This window comes from Lepeophtheirus salmonis, chromosome 2, assembly GCF_016086655.4.
Source record: "Lepeophtheirus salmonis chromosome 2, UVic_Lsal_1.4, whole genome shotgun sequence".
Classification (NCBI taxonomy): domain Eukaryota; kingdom Metazoa; phylum Arthropoda; class Copepoda; order Siphonostomatoida; family Caligidae; genus Lepeophtheirus; species Lepeophtheirus salmonis.
The window spans coordinates 7,467,295-7,492,497 of NC_052132.2; the positions used below are offsets into that span (position 1 = coordinate 7,467,295).

General features: G+C 30.6%; 2 protein-coding genes across 2 annotated transcripts in view; both read left to right on the top strand.

The window, feature by feature from the left end:
- LOC121132528 (endothelin-converting enzyme homolog) overlaps positions 1 to 25,203 on the top strand; it is a 171,150-nt gene that overhangs the window by 117,474 nt on the left and 28,473 nt on the right. The window lies entirely within an intron of this gene.
- LOC121132529 (uncharacterized) lies at positions 2,752 to 3,562 on the top strand. Its single transcript, XM_040727947.2, has 2 exons — positions 2,752 to 2,878; positions 2,955 to 3,562. The coding sequence occupies exons 1-2, from the start codon at positions 2,873 to 2,875 to the stop codon at positions 3,480 to 3,482; spliced, it is 534 nt and encodes a 177-aa protein (XP_040583881.1). The 5' UTR covers positions 2,752 to 2,872; the 3' UTR covers positions 3,483 to 3,562.

Here is a 25,203-nt window from a genome sequence, read left to right on the forward strand (position 1 = left end):
ATAAAAGTATATTTGAATATAAACTAAATAAACCTTGAAAATAAAAGTTCCTCAATTACTCTAACTATCTGTATTTTTTTAAATGACAATTGTCATCCATACTGTTTGTACTAAAGTCTTATAAAACATCACAATATTTGTTAATTAAAGATGTCTGTATTAAAGTTTAATTATCTTTGTAACACAATAATCCAAATGGACAAAATCTTCCAATAATATAACCTACAGAGGACAAAATTACCGAAACAAAAAAAATAGCCAATTCGACTAAGCCACTAAATGATGAAAGCTATACATTTCCTAGGTTATATTGTATATGAAATATTCAAATTGTTTATTTTATAAACTTTACTGGGGAAGTTTGATTAATCCATAAACCATACCCTCTACTTAAAATCATTGGGAATCAAATACTATAATATACTTTAAGCCAGTGGTTCTCAAATGGGGGTACACGTACTCCTTCGGGTACTTGGAGACACTCCAAGGGGTACTTGCTATTTTAAAAGAATATTTTAGAAGTGGATCATAACTCAGGGGTATCTGCAGGGGGTGGGCTGGAGGAGCTATAGCCCTTCAAATTCAGGATTTTTTTAACTAGAAAATGTAATAGTGTTAATGTTTTCGCGTCCGCAGAATTCTATTTTTATTTTATTTGTGTGGGGAACTTGGTTTTTGGAGGTTTTTTTTTTTTTTTAATTAATATTTAATTTTTTTTTTCAAAAAATAAATTTTTTGTTAAGAGCTGTGGATTTTAATTTTTTATTCCAAAAAAACTTAATTTTTTGAGAATAAATATGGATGTTTTATTTTTTATAACTATGAATTTTCCAAATTTTTCAAAAATAAATAAAAAATTGAGTTCTGTTAAAAAAAATCCAAAAACTTGTTAGAACTTGTTATCTGTCGTCTGAAGTACTTTATTAAATATATTATAAAAAATTTAAATTATTTACTGGGTCACCGCATTACTCAAGAATCTGACTCGAATCGAAAGTGATGTTCAATTGAAAATCATGGCTTCCAGAAAAAGGCAAATATCTCGTGAGGGATAAGGTTTAGACATTAAATTTCAATTAGAAATGTTATTTTTTTATGCTTGATGCTACTCGAAATCAATTTTTTTATGTTTCCGTTAATGTTTTACAGTTTTATTCCACTTTAAAATTAAGTCTTTGAAAATTAACCTGTCTCATGTAGCGTAAACATATTGATTTATAAGGATATATTGTTTTATAGAAAATATCTTTCTGTTAATGAATCACTAGATATATTTAGTTTCAAAGATATTCCTTTTTTTAAGGCAAGATAATAGAATAAAGTTGAACAAAGTATATGAGCCTGACATTTCCGGATAAAATTTTTAAATATAAGAAGGATATAGGAAGAGTTGATCTCTTGGATGCAATAACAGCTGTCTATGGAGGTAGAATAACATGAAGAACTTAGTGGCAATCAATATTGCACAGTACTACTTTTGCAGTTCAAGCATGGAGATGGTTGGCCAGCATAAATTAACCGTTAATGAATTTTCTAATTTTGTAAAAATTGGTTGTTGTTTTTTTTACTTTTTTTGAAATTTTTTTCGCGGGTAACCTGTTTTCTCCATTCAGCGGTCTACAACTTATATAAATCGATTAACAAAGTGGCAGAGAGTGGCACTATTTTGAGGTAAATTAACATAACTACCTGAATAATTATAGTATATAATATAAAATATAAGTACGATCCTCAAATAGAGGGTGCTCTGAGACAAATAAGTTTCACTTCCAAGCTACACACTGTCATACAATCAAACATATTATATAGTTTTCAGTTAGCTTAGGCCCTATTTGTTAATTACATCCAACTGAATTTGGACCTTTTTTTCTGTTTCTCTTTTGAGGAAAGGTTGTGTGATACAACAAATGTAACGAATACATTAGACATAATCTATACATTTTGTTGTCAGTTGTCGATTTCCTCGTGTGACTTGATACGTCATGGCTGTTTTAAAATTGTTTTTTTTTGATAAATAAACAAAGTAATAACTTCTTCTATACTTATTCTCTGTTTCCGAAAAGACAAAAATACAATTTATTGTTGATGCATTGATGATTATTGATGATGGCGTACTTCGGGTTCATGTTGTCGTTGTTAGAGGCTCAAGAACACGTTTTAAAAAAAAGTTTTTTTAACAGCAAACAAAAATAGAGTCTGCGTGAATCTTACGCAATAAACATAATTAAAAAATATTAGCTAGAAATATTAAGTTGAATTTGTTGTCCTAAGACTTATGGGTCACCCATAATATGTAATTCATTTTTCAAGTTCTGGAGAAATAATATGAAAATGATAGTCTGGGATTACTTAATGCTATTTATATCTTATTGACTTATTTGTCTAACTATCAAATGATTTCGAACCTTTTGTTTTGTTTCTTTTTTGAGGAAAATTTCCGTGATGCAATAAAGTCAACGACGTGATTTGTATATATATAGAAATTAAATATGAATGTACGAATTAGGCATTTCCAAGTTAATACATACTGAATGAATAATATCATCCTTCGTCTCCCACTTTATTGTTTACCTATACTTCAAATGTTTGTATCAAGGATGTGACACTTTGATTATCTCATCTCTTATAAAAATACATTCAACTCAAATATCGTAGACATTAAGCCACACTTTGATAGAGATTCAATCCATTTTCTTTTAAACACCACATAATATGTAGATGGGCGTGTTCAACACGCATCTACATATTATACATACCTATACTTATATTCTGGCGTCACTTGACATTGGAAATTCTATATTGAACCTATTTTTTCTATAAATGGTTTGAATCGCAACTATATGGACATCAGTTTATCTCTGAATATTTAAGAATGAAGGTAAAAAATTGCAGACCAATATTTAAAAACGCTTCTTATATATTTTTATTTATTTGAAAATAACAACGATTTTTAGGTACTTTATACTCTTGTCTTCATGAGCATTTCTGTCTCAGCCCAATACTACTCCCCTTTGACTACCAATCCTTCCATTATTGATGAACCTGCGTTGTACAAATTTACTTATAATGTAAATGACTTTGAACTTCAAAACTTTGGACATGAGGAAAGCAGGGATGGTGCTGAGACCCATGGAGAATATCGAGTGGCTCTTCCTGATGGTCGTACTAAAATAGTCACATATGAAGTCATTGGAGACTCTGGATTTGTTGCTGGTGTAAAGTATGAGGGAGAAATCCTTCCTTTTACTCCACCTCAGCCTGCTCCTTATGAGCCATCCCCTCCACCTCCAGCTGTTTATCAACCTCTTCCTAACCCTCTTCCACCCCCAGCACCCAAGCCAGCTCCTGTTTACTACAAACCTATCCCTCCTCCAATACAAGCTCCAGTTTACTACAAACCCCTACCTCCTCCAACACCAACTCCAAAATCAAATCCTCCAAGGAAAACCTATGGACCAGTTCGATTTAATCCTTTTGGATAATATCATCCTATTGTGTTATATACATTGATCTAATAACAATATTTATTTTTATTTATAATAAAATATGCTCTACAAATAAATAGCCTTTTCCTTAGGGTGGTGTAACTTCAAATTAAGCCTTCATACCTTTATTTGATACACTATTAGAAAAGATAACATCTTAAATATGTTGACAGTCAACACAAAATCAATCTAAAATGATTTTTCTCAATATTGAGAAACATTTGTATCGCTCAACGAATTATCGTCAATTTCCTATTACCAAATGTTTCTTATTAACACTTTGGGTATGTAGTCAATTGCATTATGAGTTGGCAATATTGATTATTAGTATAAAAGAATGAGAAATTGACAGATTTTCTCGTTAAAAGGACCATATCGGGCTAACATAAGTCTCTTCAATCAAATAATGGTAAACTATAGTTCATAAGTCATATTTTTAATACGAAGCATGTAATTGACTCAAGTATATTTATAGTATATTGACTTTTATGTACAAACGTATGAAGTAAATGAATAAATTTAGATTCTATCTTTTTTTTTTTTTTTGTTATCTGCATATATAAGAATGTATGAAAAATATGCAAATAAGCGATACCCCTATATATATTTGGTGAAAATGAGATACAGGTTTTTTCACAAACCAAACCTAACTCAACAGATAAATATTTGTGTTGTTACTTGGCTCAAGACTTATTTGTTTCAGTTTGGTCTTGAGTAATTTTTTCTCACCCGATACTTTAATACTAACCTCATTCTTAGACGGTAGACTGGCATTTAAGAGTTTTCACATTATTAACTAATTTTTTCGGTCTCAACATACAAACTAATTTTCTTCGGTATCAATCTATGGACTGGTTTTTTCCCTATTTGGATCTATGAATAAGATTAATGCAACACATTTAATTTTATGTATTGTCCCCATGTCAACAATTTTAAAACACATCAGACTTTATCAACAATACATCTATAGAATCGATTTTGACCCATTAAGACTGATTTTTGTAAAAAAGATCCAGACAAAACTTTGGTCCGTTAAAAATCAAAACGATCTCATACCACTCCAGGATTTTTAAACCGATGCCCAATACTTATCTTTTTAGTTTGAAAATGATTCGATGGCATTTAACTATCACTCCTGCACATTGTACATAATGTTAAAATTGGTATTCTTTAAATGAGAAATTATCAATCTTAAAAGAATTTTAAGAATGCAGATCGAAGACTTATTTGTTCTCATGTATTTCGACACTAACGATGTGAAGAAAACTTATCAATTATATGATATATTTTTCATCCTTCTGGAGTTTTTATTAGAAAATTAATATTGCCTCTAAATAATAGACTGGGGAAAAATAAATTTCGTATTGTACTCGTAATTGTAATGCTTTCTAAGAAGTATTACAATAATTCAGTTTAAGCAAAGTATGCCCCGTTATGTTCGATATCTTGTTCCCAAGGGGAGTACAACCTCATACCCTTCTCGTTGAAGCCATTGTCCCTATGACGTCTTTGTTCCTCCTATTCACCAATACTGGTCGCTTCTGAGTAGAATTGAGCGAAAGAATAATCGCTCGAACAACTTTTGAGTAACATGAACCAAAACACTATCGACACTGTATACATAGCAAATTTTCTAGGGTACATTCGAAGTGTTTTTCCCTTTCAGGTAGTAAAATGTAAAATATGGTGCACTTCTTCTTTTGAGACCTCCAAACTCGACGCACGATAATTCAAGACTGAATCGGCCAATCGCTATGCTGTGTTTGTAGTATACACTCACACCTTTAAATCACCTTATCGTATGATCCGATGGGACCAATAATGATAAAGATAAACTAAGCTAAAATTATGTAAGGGAAATACGAAATTACTTTTCCCCCAGCCTAATATTTTTACATGTATTCTGAAAATATGGAAGGATGGCTTGAATACATAAACTGACATTTTTCCTTAGAAATGTATCATCATGAAAATTTTTCAAAGTTGAATAAAATGTTTTAATTATATATATAAAATAATGAATATATGAGAACGGTCAACATAAAAACAATGTTGAACGAAAATCAGGGATATATAAATTTTCCAATATATTATATTTTCAATATACATTCTAATGGCCTTATTTTGGTCAAATATTGCTTTTGTATCATATTTTAATATTCCAGAATGTAAGGTTTTGTTTATAATATTATGGCCTTTCAAATATTTATTACTTATCAATTTATAATTCTTTAATTGTGAGGGTCAATTTTTGCTACCTTAAGTGCCATTTCCGCTGCCTCCAAAGAATTAAACTAAATAATTTTGTGGATGAAAATGAACTGTAATTATTTAAAGAATACAAACATATTCTAGGATTAATTGAGGCAAAAATCATTTTGGCTTGCTTTAATAATACGGAGTAATATTTGATATTAATTAATGCTGTATATATTCATCTTATATTGTTAGATCAAACCATTTATACGAAACATTTAATGTACACTAGTATGGCTTAATATTTTATAATACTTAATATACAATAAGGCAAGGTTTGTCTCTTTTTCTGTTTGCATAAATATATGGTATAAGAACGAGTCCCTGGGTGCACTGTATACAATAGTCCATGATGTATATCATAAACATATTTTGATCTAAGAAATAATAATATTATCGTAACGATGAAATATGCGTCTACATATAGAATCGAACGTGCATACACCCTATATTGTGCTCCCTGATGTATGTCATATAAATATATTTGATATAAAAATGATTATGCAGCCTTATTAGTAAAAATTTTGCAGGCCTGTTTCTTTTTGTTTTCAAAAATTAAGTATATTTTAAGATTTGAATCTAATATAAATAATGATATGTTCAAATGCATTTTGTTTGTTCTGTTTTTAACACTCTAAAGACTAAAGTATTCCTCAATCATCACATTATATATATTTTTTAAAGTCTTATTACTATTTTTTCATTTTTGAAGACAGAACACATATGGATTGATACAAGTACAGAGTAGTTACTCATAAAAAAGGGAGAGTAACTCTGAAAACTTCTTAAGGAGTTATATTCTATATTATTTAGCCAAAACTTGTTTTTTAGCCCACATCTAATTACTTAGGCAAGAGTGGGTACTAACGCAATGTACTTACTATACAAAAAAATTCTTGTGTTATGATTTTAAGGATTGCATTAAATAATCTTTATTTTATATGGTTAGATGACAAAAGTATATACAATCATCATTTACCTGATTGATTATATTCAATTGATATCGTCTTTCTCTAGCACTGATAACTTAAAAAAGAAAAGAATATAATTTTAACTTTTCCATTGAAATATAAATTCGAGTATCAAGAAACCCTTCTAATATACTATTATATATACCAGCCCGCGGATTATGCTACTGAACCTCTTGTCCAGAAGGTGGAGCATTATACACCACCACTGTTTCCTTAAGCTCTAAGGATCCTTTCTCATATTCTATAATAAACATGACAACGGGCTGTGCAGTTAAACTACTGGTCCAAAACATTGGTCAAAGCCATTGCCACCACTATACATTGAAGTGGCAAAATAATATTGGATCTCTCGTTACAATTTCTTATGATATAATAGTTTGATTGCCGGAATATGGAAATTTTATAGATTTTGCACATTGCCTGCTCCATCAGTCATTTTTCAAAATGCCCGATTTTCCACATACCCAACATATATTATAATAAACTTATATTTATAAGTTAATTATATAACGGTGTGTATAATTTTAAGGGCTAAGCCCCCCCCAAAAAAAAGGATGAAAGCTAGCAACGCCCCACAAATAAGTATTAGTATAATGAACTATATCAAATTTTGTTATTACCTTATAAATGAAATAAATTTGATATGAAAAAATACATTTTTATAATGTATAAAAAAGTATTTCGTTGATTTATCAATTTACATTTTTGGTAAATTTTGAGATTTTAATATAATTAAATGTGGCAGGAATTAAAAATATGTCAAACAGATTGATAAAGTTAATTAAACAGGTTTGCCTGCAATTCAGATGATAAATGAATCAAAGAATACAAGGGATTTCATCATAAAATCCAAATACCAATCTCCTATTTTGAAACACCCGATTCAAGAAAAATATTTAAATTTCAACGTGGGTGGATGAATAAAGAGCGTTTCCAGTGTGTTGGCAGTACACCTCCCAAAATCAAGGAATTTTTTCTTTTTACTAGAAATTTTAATATTTGAATTTTTTTTCTCCAAAATTTTAGATTCGAAATTTAATTTTCGAATTTTCTTTTTCAAAAAAATTAATTTTTTTTGAAAAGTTGTGGATTTTAAATAAAAAATTTAAATTTTTGGATTTTTTTTAAACTACATGCATGGCAAAAATATATATACTTTTAATTTTAGTTTTTACTATAGTTAATATATGGCTTGTCAGCAAAAAAAACAAGCTAGAATGATTGGTCCAAAAATTGAGTTTGGTCTATATTTGTAACTATCACCATTATCTCTCAACAAACTATTACTATTAATTTTTTGGGTGCGTTACAAATTGCCATTAATGTTGACAAAAATGATCATTTTGAATCATTTTCCTACATTATTATTACTTTTAATCTTAATTTTGATCAAATTGAGATTATTTAACTTTGAATTTCACCTGAAAAATACTTATATATAAAGAAAATATAATTTTTTATTTTGGAGATATTTCGATTTTAATTTAAAATGAAAATTTGTTTTTTAAATAAATATGTACACTATTAAATCAATTATAAGCATTTATTTCGTCATTTTATTAACAAAAGTTTTATTTAATATGTCGTATTTATTTAACTCATTAACAGATTGATATATTTTTCAAGTCCATGCCAATTTCTCAGAGAAATAAACTATAAAAAATATTATTGTTTTCCTGTAAAATAACCACTCCAGATATAATATAAAAAAATGATAGCCCTGATTCCGGAAAGACAGCATATTATCGATATTTTAGTTTTTTTGGAGGGGGTCACTAATTATCTTAAATCTGCTGCAAGAGAAGAATTATAACAAACCCCATGGATCGATCCTGTGGGAAGGGTACATCTCTCAAGCAATTCATGACTCCCCTTTGTTCCTCTCCATCAAAGTAATCATGACCTGGGATTCAAAAAGATCAAAGAGATCATGAAGTATTTTTACTCTCATCCACTTCGTAGTACCGGCCTACTCTAACTCGAAATATGGAGGACTCACTTTTTCAATTCAATCCATACCAATTAGTTATCTTTCGGAGCACTTGAATCCAAGGCTAAGCTCGCTGAAATTATCTCTTTTTATATGATCTAATTTTTCTTTGTATTATAATTTTAAGTGAAATCTTGCTGAATATGGATGATAAGGTTGAAAAATTAATTAAAACATATTTTTGTCAAGTTCATTACATTGAAACCAAATTTATTCTAATAATACTCCAAATTTAAAGTATATTCCATCTTAATACACATGTGACGTCAATCTAAAGCAACATTTGCAATAGCAAAGGCCTGCCATAGCTTCCAACGCCGTGAGGACAAGGCTATCCAGAGAGGTGGATCTCATTATGCGTGATTGAATGTCCTTAAATATAACTTCAAAATAATAAAAAAATATGGTTTTACCCCATCCAGTTCATGTTATTTGACTTCAAGTTTTTCCCAAATTTTTTTAAGCATCCTATATTATAAATAACTTTAATATTTGGGATGTTGAGATCAACAAATCTTTGGTTAATTTAATGTGGAATGAAACAATATTATGTTTTCTTTGTTGAAATTATAATTAAATATGACGATAATGGTATAGATAGGTATTCTTAAAAGAATATTATCTTCTCTTTTAAAAAATAACAAACTTTCATATACTTTAAAGTATAAGTAGATGTTGTATTATTTGAGGATTTTAATTTATATGTACGGGGGGGGGAGGGGGGGGTTGACTTAAAATTTACGCAGTTTCCATATTATTTATGAATGTTTCAAATATTTTGTGTAATAGTATACATATGTCACAAAAACATTATTTTATACAAAACTATCGTCAATACTGGCAGCTATTTCTTTATTCAATTATACAACCATCGGCTGTTACTATCGTGGGAGAAATCATCTTATTGAAAAAAAGTCAGCACTTACAAATGTAGTCCGTATTATTTTCATTTCAATTCAGGCTTGGTCAATAACTGCCTTGATCGATTCTCACTTTCATCACGTTCTCTACCCGTCTTTATCTCAATATGCAGCCAGCAAAAATTATCAAAAGGATTAGCATCTGGGTTATAGTATGGAGCTTATTTTTTAAATGATAGAAAAATGTTTCTTTTAGTCTATACATATCATGGACTAACTTTGAACAATTTTGAAAAATATTCAGAGGTAGCTCAACAACCCTAGAGTTTTGAAATTTTTCACATTTGAGACACTAAAAACCTCATATTTTAAACATTTAAAATATATGCTCCACCTTTGTGGGAACTTGTACTTCTCCCGGAGTGGATGATTTTAGCCAAATAGCAAGGAGATATAGGCTGGAATTACTTCCAGCCTATATCTAGGTAGGATTGGATGAATTTGGGCCATGCTCTTTATGAGAATAGGCTTCTTTAAGATTACTAAGAACTTACCACTTAGTTTTGCGACTGTTATGTTGACTGCAGTGTGAGAAAATACAAAATCATTGGCACGATAGCGAATTTACAGGTTTGATCTCAGCTATTGGTACACATATTATTATTTTCAAGCTGGAATGACGTTGGCGCTAAATTGCAGAGGAGGACCACAACATATTTTATGTCTGAACATTTGAGCAAAATTTTGTTTTTTTTCTGATTATTTCTTTTACCTTTTATTCCTTTTGAATAAGCAGAACAGCTGCTACATAACAACCGAATATCCACATGATGTATTTGCTTCCACTGCAGATACCACCACCGGGGATGTCTGCCCCTCCCCCCATTTTTGTCAATGAAGAAACCTACAGTGAACTTCTGGCTAAGAAAGTACTACCTAGGCGAGAGAAAAGTTCGATGAAAACTTTGTTTTCACTCTAGATGGAGCTTCGTGTCATGGCCCGCTAAGAGTACAGCCTAACTGAGACATAACTTTTCGGACTTTTGGAACCTCAAAATGTGACCACCATCCTCTCCAGATGCGAACCACTTAGACTCCTTTACCTAGTTGCTTCTAGAGAAGAGAGCTTGTGTTATTGCTCACAGGAGTGTCCAGTCTCTAGAAGCTTCCATTAGTATGGACTGGACCAATATCAAGTCTGATTTCATAGTCTGTATGTAACTATTAGAGCTGAGGGCTCACAATTTAATAAAAATTGTTTTAAGCTTTATTTTTAGATGATTTTGTTGAATAAATGTCCTCACAAAACGTCTCGTTTCAAGTTTACTCTTGAAAAATTGAAAATAATAAATGTATACCATGGACCATGTCGGCTTACTCTGCACATGATTGGGCACATCTCTATGATTTTCTAGAAGTTATTTACATTAAAAATGTGTTTCTGATTAGTTGCATCCATCTTTCAAATGTTCCAATCCTCTTCCAACTTCTTTTTTACATTATACACGGTCTTCCTTGCCCCTCGAATTATATTTGAAATTTGGAGTTGGTGTGTGACCTGCAAGAAATTAAAGTTGTGACATTGAGTCTTATGTCTCTCTCGGACACGATTCTTAAAACAATTAATAGTAAATGTTTGCTAATCGCATATCTTTTTTACGCAGTACCTGAATTTGTAAGCTAAATACCTCATAATTTTGAATTGCAAAGTTTGAAAATTTTTAGTCTGCACCAAGTATGTATAAGAAATATATTTTTTTATTCAAATCATAGGACTATACACTTCTTTATAAGTGAAAAACTTCAGCATTGCTTAGTAAATATAAGTAAACGAGGGTGGTCTGAAAAGTTTCCGACCTATCATAAATAAAATACATTTTTTCTGATTTTGTATTTTCAAAATAGTATCGTTGTAACTCGAAACACTTCTTCCAGCGATGCTCCCATCTTTTTAACCCTTCCAAATAGTACTCAGAATTTTTCACTACAAAATAATTGTTCATGAGGCACTCTTTGTTTTAGGCTCACGCTTGATTGACCTAAACGTTTCAAATTTTGACACAAGTTTTTATACGTCTAGTATTGTTTGAATCTATTTAAAGGGTTACACTTTTTTTTTAAAATATTTAATGACAGCTCCATACTTGATTTATGTCTATTTTCACAAAAACACACACATTTATTTACTCAAACAACTGTTACATAATAACTACACTTCCAAAATAGCTGACATTATTGTGAGTAACTGTTAACAGGTTTTAGATAGATGTAGCTAGCTTTTATTTACGAGTGGTGCCATCTTTCTGTTGAGGTGGGATACTATTCAGACCGCCCTAGTATATGTATATTATATATATTTAAAATTAATAAGGGTATCTCATTTATTGTATCTTACTGTGGTGTTTCCAATATGGTAGGCTAGCTGTCATACTACTTGCATACTCTAAACTTTTACACAGGAAGCAGTACTCTATTTCTGGCAAGTAAGGATTGCTCATGTTAATATGATATGATAATTCATTGGACAGTGTAACTTTTTTTTAGCTGAATTAAATGTCATGAATTTTTTTTTAATTTCCCAAATTACACTTGAGGTACACATGATTTGTGTAAGATAACCGTTGAACCTCAAAACAGCTTAAACACCACCGCTACCACGTCAGGCAGGAGCTTGTTTGACTGATGCAGCAAGATTATTGAAGTTATCCAGACGTTCAGTTTCTCAATGTTGGAACTACAAAAACAAGGAAATAGTCTTGAATACGAGCCTCAGCCATTACAAGAATCTGAAATGCTGAGAAGAGTGGCAAAAACTGTCATTGCTAAGTCTATAGGAAAATCTCATCAATACATATGTACACTTACAAAACGGCTCATAGCCACAGGGTAGTCAGTCATCAAAGTTACGGGTATTATTATGGGTTTTCCCCCTAATGAGACACACTTTAATATATATATATGTAGTCCAACACCCAATGCGGAAGATTCGTTTGTTTTTCGTGCAAGTGCCAAAATAGATATACGTAAATAAACAAGTTATATCCTTCGATTTCTGCGTTAAAAAAACTATCTTCAATTCACGAGGTCATCATCATTTTTTTTACTTTTAATTGAAGGACCCTTATTTGTTAGGTGTTAATAAAATTCCAATGATGGAGATTCATACTAGAAAGACATGACATTTTCAATTCAATCAATGCGTTAATATAAGACTCCATTTTTTAAATGTTTGTTTTATGCAAAAAAAAAAAATGAAAATAATAATAATTATCAACACTGTAGGAGTTTATCTTTAGTTATTTTTGAAAGAAGTCCTACCTACATATTATCCATGTTTATGCATATAATTTAATACTTAGGTAATACTAAAAACCATTCTAATGAAAACAAGGAATAAAAACTTTTAATAATCTTAAATCAATGTCAACATTTGATGTTCATAAAAAGTTGGTAAAATAAGATTTTAATATTACTTTAAATGTACAACTGTAGTGAGTGAACACAAAAAAAAATTGAACAATTATAAAAAATAGAAGAAAATCCCAATTAATTTTTTTACACTATAAATAGAGTGCGCAAGCTATTTGTAGAGAGAAAGTTTTGTCTCTTGCCAGTTATCCGAATAAAACAATAAAACCAGATTCAGAAAGCTCCATGTATTTTCATTTATTTTATTAAAATAACCTCGAGCCTCAATTACAGTTTCTAAAGGAGCCCAAAAGTGTGAGAAGACCTTAACTCCCTTTGTCAATCCGGAAATTCATTCCAGATCCGACTGATAAATTTGTATTTGGTGTTGAAAGGGATTCGGTTGGTTTGTTGTTCTATCGCACCCCACAAAAAAAATCCATCCTATTCAGATCCAACGAGTTCGTAGACAAAAAAAACCGGCAAGATGAAGTCGTCAAAATTGTTAAGAAGCAACTTGAAACTTTTTTTTTTAAGGAGTGGCAGAGAGACAAATCTTGCAGCCACCACATAAAAGGCCTCCCATTGCAACCATGTCTATCCAATGTTTCACATTTGTTGTTTATTTAATTTTTAATTGTCATGTTATCGCTCTTACCAAGGAGGGCTCTTTGCCTTTTCCAAATATCTGGGACAACAAATTTGTAAATTGATTGAATTTTTTTCCTTCTGGTGCAAGTATGAACAAGCTATCTAAAAAACATAAATAAGCAGCCTAAATGGCTTTGTTTGCCCAAGAGAGTGCACCAAGGTGTTGGCATAGATATCTTGTACACCCTATACATATATCTTTAGCCACAAGGTAGTTTCCTGAAATAAACATCCGTAGAATTTTCACGAACACAATATATTATTTTTAAATTAGAAGTGGGTATATGTGGCTGTTATTTTGACCCGATTAACAACTCAACTCAAGTGGACTCAGCACTTATTGAAAAAAATTACATTGGTCTCGCACTTGTATTGAATATTGGAAGATTAACCTTAATGATTAGGGGGGGAGGGAGGATTCATTTATGTATATTTCAGACCCATCAATAACCTAATTATTTTCTATATATATGTAGGTAGATACATAGACTTGACTTGCCTTTGAGATAGGATGAACATTTATGTGTCCAGACATAAATGTATTCCAATATAAAAAGTCAAAGATGAGACGGTATCGGAGAGATAAATTGATATTGATTAAGTTTAAAATTTATCAAAGTGATTAATTGAATCATTGTCGAAGTGGTGAGTCGACTCCAAACCATTTCCCCAGGATTAGAGACATATTGGTCCCAATGTTTTGAAGTACCGTCCTAATTTTTAAGTGTACCTACATATTAATCCACAATAAAGTACAATAAAGACACTAAAGATTTTACTGAACGAATTCAATAAGTTGATTAAGGTATGTAATTTAAATTAATACTTTGTCTTACGATAAGAGTCCAATCTTTGAGGAAATTAGCGACCAAATTGACGTTAAATGGTCATCCAGTGCCCCACGAGACTTTCTGCAAGCACATGAGGAATCGCTAAAGCATTTGCCGTACAGGCCTCAAATGCAGCCGAAACTCACAGAGATTCAGACAATAAAAACGACTTATTTTTTGTCATGAGAGGAAAAATTAGTCAATAAATGACTGTAAAATAGTTATTTTCTCTGAAAAGTCCATGTTTGAACTGTTTAACCATCCCAATCGTACAACTGATTGCATTAAGGCTCGGTTCATTTTATATCTCGACGATAAACTGTGACATCTTCATACTATGTGACAACATAATCAGAAAGTGTTTTCTCAACTGCGACATAAAGGAGCCGAGAAAACAGATCGGTCTGACGCGGAAAATGTTATAAGACATGTCAAGAGCAAGTTTCCAGCAAGAAGTAGCTTCTGCTCATAGCTCCAACGTGGCTCAAGTATGGCTTCAGGCTAATTTGGACTCATTTTGGGCAAAGAGTACATAGCTTAGCAGCAGTCTGGACTTGTTTTCGATAGAAAATCTATGAGGCATTGTCCAAAATAAGATTAATAAATTACTGCCTGCAACCAATGCACATACTCTCGTCCAAAATATAAAATTTGCCTGGTTGTATTAAAAAATCCCTACAACTTAAGGGGCGATATATTGGGATATGAAATTATACCATGATGCTGAGTTAGCTTTAATTCATGCTTGTTTAAAATATCAGACATCAATTTCCTGACATATTCACTGTAAATGAAGTAAAAAAGTTATTCAGGATTTTTTACTTCTCTTGATTTTCTTTTATATTGACACACCACATATAACAAAACAAGAATAATCTAATACTGCCGATAAAATCCTAGTTACATTGAATATTTTAGGTATTTGCTTTGCTTAAACGTAGACATTTTCAAAATTGTAGTACCCACTATTTCAAGGGTAATTAATTATATGGATTTGAAAGGGTTATTGTTTGAGAAATGCAACCTAGAATAATCATTCTTGATATTATACTTCCTATATGTGAGACCATTAATATGTCTACTATTACACTATCCTCAATAAATTTACAAAATAAATAAATCATTAGAAGAAAAAGACATGACATGAAAAGCTAAATTGCAAATCATGATGCTGCTATTGTTTCAAACATTTTTTATTTTTTTTAAATCAAAAGATTTGTTACTATACCCCAGTATAAATCATACTAATAAGGAGAGGTCTTCCAAGATCTATTATGTACATAGCTATAAATATAAGTGAATCAAAATATCAATAATAAAGATGGCAATAATTAAAACACAAACTGCAGCAAAAAATGAGAAACGAGTTTATATTAGTTTCAAAAGAAGAAGTCAATTATTATTATATATCTGGCTCTTATTGTCAATGACAAACTCATTCTATTTAAAAAAAAAGGAGATGTAGGAAGTGAAAAGTGGGCGTGTACACCACCTATATAATCGAATAAACATACTCTTATTTCTCTATAGAGTAAATGTTTGTCAACAATTTATGAGAAAAAACCAGTTTCTGTGTTTGTCATCCCTTTTCCCTAAATATACTGGAATATCCATACCTACGTATATATATATTTATTTCTTAACTCTAGAAAAGTTTTGAAAAGTTTTTTTTCTTTTTTTTTTTTACAATTTAAAAATAATATTTTTTTTAACTAAAAAATATCTTTTGTTCCCCCTTCACTTTTTTGTAGGAATGTCTATATAATACCAGGGTGCCCTGAAAAGTGTTTGATCTCATTGTGAAGATGGAAACACTCGCAAATAAAAGCTAGTTACTGTTGTCTAAGCTGTTGACAGTTACTCACCAAAGTTTCGGCCATTTCGGACAAACAGTTATTTCGTAACTGTCGTTGGAATGTGTTGATGTGAGTTGTTTTTTTGTGAAATTGGACAAAAATTGAGTATAGGGCTGCCATTAAATATTCATTTTAAAAATGTCATCTTTAAATATATTCAAACAATAATAGATATGAAATGACTCATTGCTTAGAAATTTGACGCCTCTAAGTCAATCCAACTCGGAGTAATTCAGCCAAAAAGTGCATCGTGAACAATTATTTTACAGAGTTGCAAGGAGACTATTTTGGAGAATAAAAAATCAGATAAAATATCTTGTATTTTTGTTTTGTTAGCTCGGAAACTTTTCAGAACACGCTTGTATAGCATCTATGATAGAATGGAAGAAGATTTTTTTAGTAATTTTGCCCACTCATAAAGATTTTATGTGGTATGGAGATCCAGAGACTGGCTAGAGCCACTTTATCACCTTTATGTGCTTCTTCTTGAGCTACTCCTCTTGTATCTTCCTCCTATTTTTTTGGCCATTGTCGAGCAGGATGACACCTCACCGACTAGTTCCTTATTTATTCGGTCCAGTCATTCTTAGAACCACGCTTATCGGTCCTTAAAAATGTTCCTACAAAATGTCGACGGTTTATTAAGCCTAATAAAATATATGATGTATGTAATCATTATACATATCTTGCAGAAAATATCCCTCTTATCTTAATAAAGCAATATAACAAAGACATACTATATTTTTACACAGTTATATAATTTATTCTAATATACATAATACAATAATTAAAAAGAGGAAAAACAGAATAAATGACGTCACAAGGAATCGATTTTTACCTTCTTTAAGGAATAGCAAGTGAGGTTGGACTTGATGGATAGTTATATCTCCACCTATGCTTGACGGTGATGTGGGCGTTTTTGGGTTTTATGCACCGTTCCTTTTTTTTCCAAATACTTTTTTTTGTTTTTGAAATGCATTTCACTGTTAAAATAAATTTACCATTCAAGTTATTTACGGAAAACTTACAAAATCACCAATGGATCAAATACTTCGAAAAATTCACTCCATATCTATACAGAGTGAAGTTTGTGTTTAATTCCAATCTCTTACGACTGTTTGTAGCTGATCAAGTAAAACATCATGACAGCTAAAAAAGGTACACAATTATTTTCAGTTTATTTTAATTTGACAAACCGTTAAGTCATATTTTATACAATTATGTATATTCTCCTCTTCAGATAACTAAAAAGTAACTAAGTGAAAGACCATGCTAGGCTTGGGCAGTACTGCCAGTTATATTTTACAACGGTTTTTGTATTAATCCTATTTACCGGACTTGTTTTAATATATTTAATAAAAAAAAATGTTAATTAGAACACGGATTAACAAATGTCAATAAATCAGTCCTTTGGTAATCGGCAAAATTACTAATCGTTGCAACCCTAATATTTAATATATATTTTTTTTTACAGATATTGTATGATAAATAAATTAAGACATATTTTATTGGTCCATTTGTTGGAGAAACAGATAAAAATAATTCTTTTCAAATGTGAGAATATCGATGAAATTAAAAAAAAAATTATTTATTATCCAAAATAAAAATATTTTCATTCTCTTTCCATATGTTTCTAAGAACTATAAACATAAAATGTTAAAAAGTCTTTCTCAGCCTTTTTTTTTGATCAATTTAAAATTATAGGGTTGTTTTTTTTTTTTTTTTTATTCTAACTTTCCGATTAGGATTTTAAATTTACTGATGGACATTGTTATGTTTAGATCGATCCGATAATGATGACAACTCATTTTTATATTATATTATTTACTAATAACCAATACATTATGTACGTAGCGTCATGTTAAACCCGATATTAATAATGACTCTTCACTCAAGTACCTTGTGTTAGAGAGAGCAACGTTCCAAAGAGTTCATTGAAGTACTTGAACCCCAATCCTTTTTTCCGACTTTGATATAAGGATAGGGCGGATTTTCATTTTACCAGATCCGAAACGGTTCGGATCTTTAAACGTAAATGATCGGGTTCCCAAACTTTCGTATGCAGATCTGAAACACATATTAGACGGATAATTATCTCGAATTTTATTTTAATTTCTACCAAAGTGGGTACCTTAATAAAATAGAATCCGGATTAAAGTTACATTTTTACTGATTCTGAACAAGGGATAATCCAATTTTATTATTAAAAATATTTATATAATAACATTTGACTTTATCTGACAACTTTTCCTCCGAAGAGAAACAGGTGAAATATCCAAAATTTGTTGGTATTTTTCCCATTCTTCCAACTATAGAAATATTATTAAATAATAGTTGATAATTGTTCACAATTTAATAAGAACTCATTAAAATCTAATCAATCAGTATTACGAACACTGAAAAGTGGTAAAGAAGAACATCAACAGCTGAAAACAAAACACATTGTAAATTCTTGTATAAATAAAGTAACACAGTGTGGAAAACAACGGGCACCGCAATACTTTGTTAATTCAAAAAAATAAACAGTGTATTTTTCAATCAGCTGTTGATGTATATGCTTCTTTTCTCCTAATCAATGTTTTGAACGTGATTAAATTAATTATAAACAGCTTCTGTTAAGTTATTAGCCAATTCTTCACAAATATGAAATAATTATTCAATAATTTGGAATAATTGGCTAACTACCAACTGATTTTGGGCATGTTTTCTGTTACTTTTCAGAGAAATGGTTGTGGAGTACAGTAAAAGGAACAACGTGTGCTATGCAATTCTTTATGTAGATGTCGCTTCAAGCATTAGTCAGGATATATAAAGATGCTACATTCAATATAAATAACATCTTTTTTAAACTAGGATTAAGCTATACATACGTATACTAAAAGCTTTATAAGATCGAAAAAATCCATCAGATATTTTTTTAAACGCACGATTACCTGAAGCCAGTTCGGTTCTTGAATCTTTTCAGGTAAAACAAGTTTGTTTATAGCGTGCCAGTAAACTTTGGATTGGGTCCACGACCCAATATGAGGTGACTTCTTTTATAATGTATATTTTATTTGTTAATAACTGTTTTTTTGTTTTTTAAAGCTGCTATTATTGTTCTGTTATTAAGGATCTAAGGATATAGTTATCGCCTGTGCGTGAAAGACGAAGAATACCCCGAATGATTTATTTGGGAGTTATTACTGTAAGTCCTTGTTTGACTCAAAATCGAATTGAGGATCAATATGGCGGTAATTCCTGACAATGTGCTCTCTTGATATAGGTTAGGAAGTATATTTAGTTCCTTCCTTTGAAATGTTATGAGTAGTGATGTCCAAATAATGCATAAAATATTTAATGAAACACGGTATAAAATCAAAGTGTTTTCCAGTAGAGTTATATATTGGTAATGAAAAGAAAAATGGATACACTTAATATGTATAGAGAAAAAATGGACTGTAAAATCCTGAAAAGCCTTGGCGGCAAGATGGATAGAATAAACGGGGGTGGGGAACCTAAGAGAGAAAGAACTATATTTTGGACGTAAAAACTTAAAGAGTTTGTAATGAAGGCTGTTACAATGGAACAATTGCAGTAATACACATTTTTACATATATACAAATAAATGTAAATGAAGGGGAAAAATGCAAATAAATCTTATTTACATAGTTTGGGCATCACTAGTCATGACTGCAAAACTACTCTCCTCTAAAACATTTTTTTTTAGTTTTTTCATTAATTTAATCATCACAGTGTAAGAATAAAATACTACACACACATACAACAGGCATAAAATGATGTTATAGACACAAAATATGATTTCAACATTCATAGAAGATTGCAAAAAAAAAAAAAAAATTACCTATAATATAAAATGAAAGATACATCCACAATGACAAAATATATCACTTTAACAAAAAAGAAAAACACACAAAAGATGGCAAGAAGGAGTATCAACCAGACTTTTTATTCTTAATAAGTTGTACAAACTTATAGTGCCACATAATTTAAAATTCTTAATTCGCTGTCCATAATATCATTGAGACATTCTTCAAATAGTTCGGGTTATTAGTGTTTTGTCGATCCATATAGGACTAAAAATTGCAGTTGGATCCACCTTATTACTCCGTCTCTTAACTTTATTACTTCTTTTTATCCTCAGTTCTAGTACAAACCGTCTGAAAACCCGACGTTTATAAGGATCTGTCTCAAGGACTAATATGAACAATCTAAAGACTTGACTTGATTTAATATATAATGACCTATCATAACACTAAGGATTACTATTTTGGGGTGTTTAAGCATATCTGCATATTTTCTACAACTCTGGTAATATGTTAAGAAATACTTCATTGCATTAGGCTAGAGATAATAATAAAATGCAATGATGATTATTTTATTCATGCTAAAGCCAAAACTCTATCAGCCATATATTTCATTTCTTCACACCCTTAATGAACCAATTTATTTTATCATATACATACATACATTTTGTGAAAGTGTATTTGTACTATTTATATTCTAATCTATTTAAGTGTCTTCATATATTTTCGTGTCACTTCTTTTCAAATCTCTGAAGGACATTAACAAAATGAAAAATTGATTATCTGATGCAGTTTTTGTATCCATATACATAAATGATATAATACATAATGTTACGGGCAATGAGCTAAATGACCGGGTAATCTATAAAACTTCCAATACTTTGGTCAATGGTCACTTTAACTTCATGTACATTGTCAGGTATGATGATTGCGAGAAAATTTGATAATTAAACAACTCATTACAAGCAATTTGATCATAAGGATTAGATTAAGATACAATCTCATTGCATGCAACATGATAATCTGGAGCAGGTATGTCAACCATGTGGATTTTTAAAGAAAATTAATGCTAAAAGGTTATGTGGACCGTTCAAATATTTCAAGAGACAATATGGACTATTATATTAAATGGTTAGACATCCCTAATCTAGTACATTTGTATTTAAATATATATTAAATCAGACAATAAATCTATAGTACTATAAAATATTGTCATAAGAGACTCCATTATATTTAGCAAAATATATCTCGGCCAACAGGTTTAGCAGGTCGATCAAAACATATCACCACCATTATCCTGAGTGTCAAAGACCCCTTTGAATATATTATGATACACCCCAGCCTACGAATTACACTATTTAACCGCTTGTCCACAAGAGGGATCCAAATCTATCATCCCCGCTATCCTGAGTACCAAGGACTCCTTCTAATATCCTATAATAAACTCCGGCCCATGCAGTGCAAGTGAACTTGTGCATGAAAATCCCCATTACTCACAATCTCAGGAATAATATAAGGGAGCAAATGGAGACATTCACAATATCCTTATAACACACATACCTTTAACGAGCCCACTAAGTATAATACCAAAAAAAATCCCTTGAGTTTTGTGAATAGTGAAGGTACTTGATGATGAATGAAGCGGAAGCAGTGGCTAATGGCCCACCTTTTTGACCAGCGGTTCACTTGCACAACCCATGGGCCAGGCTGTATAACAAAATATTGGAAGGGGTCTTTGCTACTGATGTAGTTCTCCATCATGGCATCCCGGTGCTGGCTGACAGTGGCTTTGAGGGCCTCAGTGTTGGGATGACAGACACTGACCCCTTGACATGCACCCAAAAGGTGTAGTCGAGAAAGTTGGTATTAGAGCTGTGGAGAGCCAAAAATATTTCAAAAATAGTTGAAAAAACTTATTCAAACTGATTGAAAATAGTTTTGCAACGGAGGAGATGGGTTTGTTTCAATGTGTGTATGAAAAGTGGCCTCTCCATCCTCACAAGGCTCCTTCCTCGAACTTTTTTGATAGCTGCCTGGATAATATGTTGTGAAACCACGAAATATTTGGATGGGCCCTAATGGACTTAAGGGGATTAGCCTGGGCTGCCTTTTTGACCTTTTGACTTCCACTCCAACGTTTAGATCTTTTTGAAGACGTAGACGGTGGTTAAAGTGTGCGAATGGAAATTCGTCAATCACGTTCAAGTAACATTTTCTGGAGTTGTACGGTAGCTAAAGAGCGTAGTTTTGTCTTGTTTAGTAACTAATTGCTTATCAAAATATCAATTCATTTCAATCGCTCAACCTTCCTTAATTATTGAATTAGTTGGGGTTTGGATTTCAATGGATCACCTGGTAAATAAATTAATTACATTTTTACTCTATCATATCAAAATGTATACATTCGATATGCAAAAAAATAAAATGCAAAAATCAATTTCTTTCATTTTATCTAATTAATTTTGACATGTTAATAAAAGAGTCCTGAATTATTTTCAAATTAAAATAAATTCTACCTAGTACATAAAATAAATAATAAATACTTTTAGATAAATATTTCAATAAGTGCATTATCAATATCAAATCTTTCCTAGAGATGTACATTTTTTGAATGGAGATAAAATTGTATTGCTTTGAATACATATAACTTAATTACCCCGAATTAAGACTATTTTTACACGACTTGAGGTGAATTTGATAAAATCAGTAAATAAGTGACCCAGCGTAATAAAATACTAAGAGCCATAATATTATTAAAAAAAAGATGATCATAACAGTTTGGAAGTAATAATAGATGGAAATTCCCATTTTGCAAACTGTATCACATCTTATATTTATTTAATAAATATTTAGATATCCTAAAATGTGCAAACTTTATTATATAATTTAAACCAGATAGCACAGTTTAGTGTTGAATTTCAGATATTTGGCTTACAAAAATTTACTATTTGTTAGATATATTTTATACATTTATTAATTATATAAAAAAAATTATTATCATTTTAAAAAGAAACTTGACAATCTAGTAACTAGTGATGTTAATGATTATAGCAAAAGTAAAACCTCCTAGTTTCAATGTTAGGGAAGATACATATTGTCATCCAAATATTAAAAGTTAAATATCTTAGTTCATATTTTTATCTAGATAGCATATTTCTGCGCGGGTCAACGATATGTCATTCAGATTTTTACCTGTAAACTCTACATCTATCTTTTTCTATCATTTCTTGAGGTAGAGAGTCCTTCAACTCTTTTCTTTTTTCCAAATTTTATCTCGAAACATTTCATTACAGCATTTGTGCCATATAGGAAATCACTACCGCACTCCTGCTCACTGCCCCATTTTTTGGGCACACTTTTTCTTATTTATTTCACTCTTGCTGAATTGGGCATGACTAGTGATGAAAATCAGGTGCATATTCTAGCTCGACCGTTTTTTTTTTTTTTTTTTTTGAGTTGGTGATCTGAAAAATGAATTTTCTTTTCCTACCCTGTTATCAAAATTATTTAATTCCTCAGGACTGAACTTCCTTTTCTACTACGTACAAGCTATCATTGATACATAAGAAATCGGATTGAAAATTGAGGTTTCCTCATTAGAAACGGAGAATAATCCTGAACATTTATGCTGAATTTTGATACTGAGTAGAATTTAGGATAGAAATTATATTAATTATTGTGAATGCTCTTGATCATTTTCTTATCTCCCTCCTCTATTGTCCAGCTGAGTGAACCTGATTTAATGAAACGTCGGGACAGCTACTCCAAAACATTCTTCAAATTTTGAAGGTTACCATTTTGATTTTCAGTTGTTTTCTAACCATTCAAAATACACGCAATTTGCATCACTAGGCATGATCGTTGTTAGATTATATTAATTTATGTGAAAAATGATCGAGAGTGGCCTCGTCTTGCAGCAAAATAACACAACTCATTCGATGATAATATTAAAACATATATTAATTATTTGTAAATTTAAAATAGTATTTGAAGCGCAAAAACATAAAGTAAAATGGATTATACTTTTAGTTTATTTATCTTACACCCTCAAGCTATATAATATTACACCCTCTTGCGGAAAATATATTTCTTGAATATTTTAATTTATAAGCCTCAATAACTTCTTCTCATAATAAAAAGGTTCTGTGATTTAAAATGTGTCTTGTTTAGGGGAGAAAAAATATAACCATTAGTAACTTTCATGGTTTTAAAATAAATTTATCTTGGAATTTTCACTCTTACAAACAAAACAGATTTGAACTAATAAAAACCTCCTTATTCTTATAAATTAGTTTTAAGATTACAATATACAAAGTTCTTAGAAATAAATTTTCCATACACGCCTGATAAATGTGGTTACCTACTTTTAGCCCACTGGAAACATCATACACTATTTCTTTTTTCTACATATGTACGCACTTTAGAATTATTTAAGAAGCCGTTTTTTGTTTTTATGTAAAATCATAATAAGATAAGACATAACTAACTTTCAATAAAGAATAAAGTTGTATTTTGCGATTGTGTTGGGTTGTCAAATTAGGCAATTTATGACAAAGTAAACTTCCTAGTATATATTTGTAAGGAGGATATCAAGTTTGAAAATAATATTGAGTAAAACGTTATTTTGATGTTGATCTAAGTACTTTTAAATATTAATTGGACATGACAGTTTACGAAAAATGATTGAAATATTGATAACTACATCATCTATCCCATGTAACTATAAATGGATAGTGAGTACAAAAATTTTAATTTAAGATTAAGTTTATTAACTCTTTGGTAAAATCAATTTTTTTTTGCGGTCCTCTTAAATTGGTGCGTCAATAATAAAATAAAACAATTTCAAAAAAAATTAGATTGATTTTAAGATTGTAATTTGCAGTTTTATCAGTTTTCCAAAATATTTATATTTACTGTAAAGTAGTAATGGAACAATACTAATATTTTTGTGCCAGTTAAGATGTTATTTGTATTTTGAAACATGCGGTACACCTACATAAAAACAATCTTAAACAAAAACAAGAACAAAATCCAAAATTGAATAAAAGGTGCACCACACTTTTCTGTCTAAAACGCCCAAAACTGTAAAT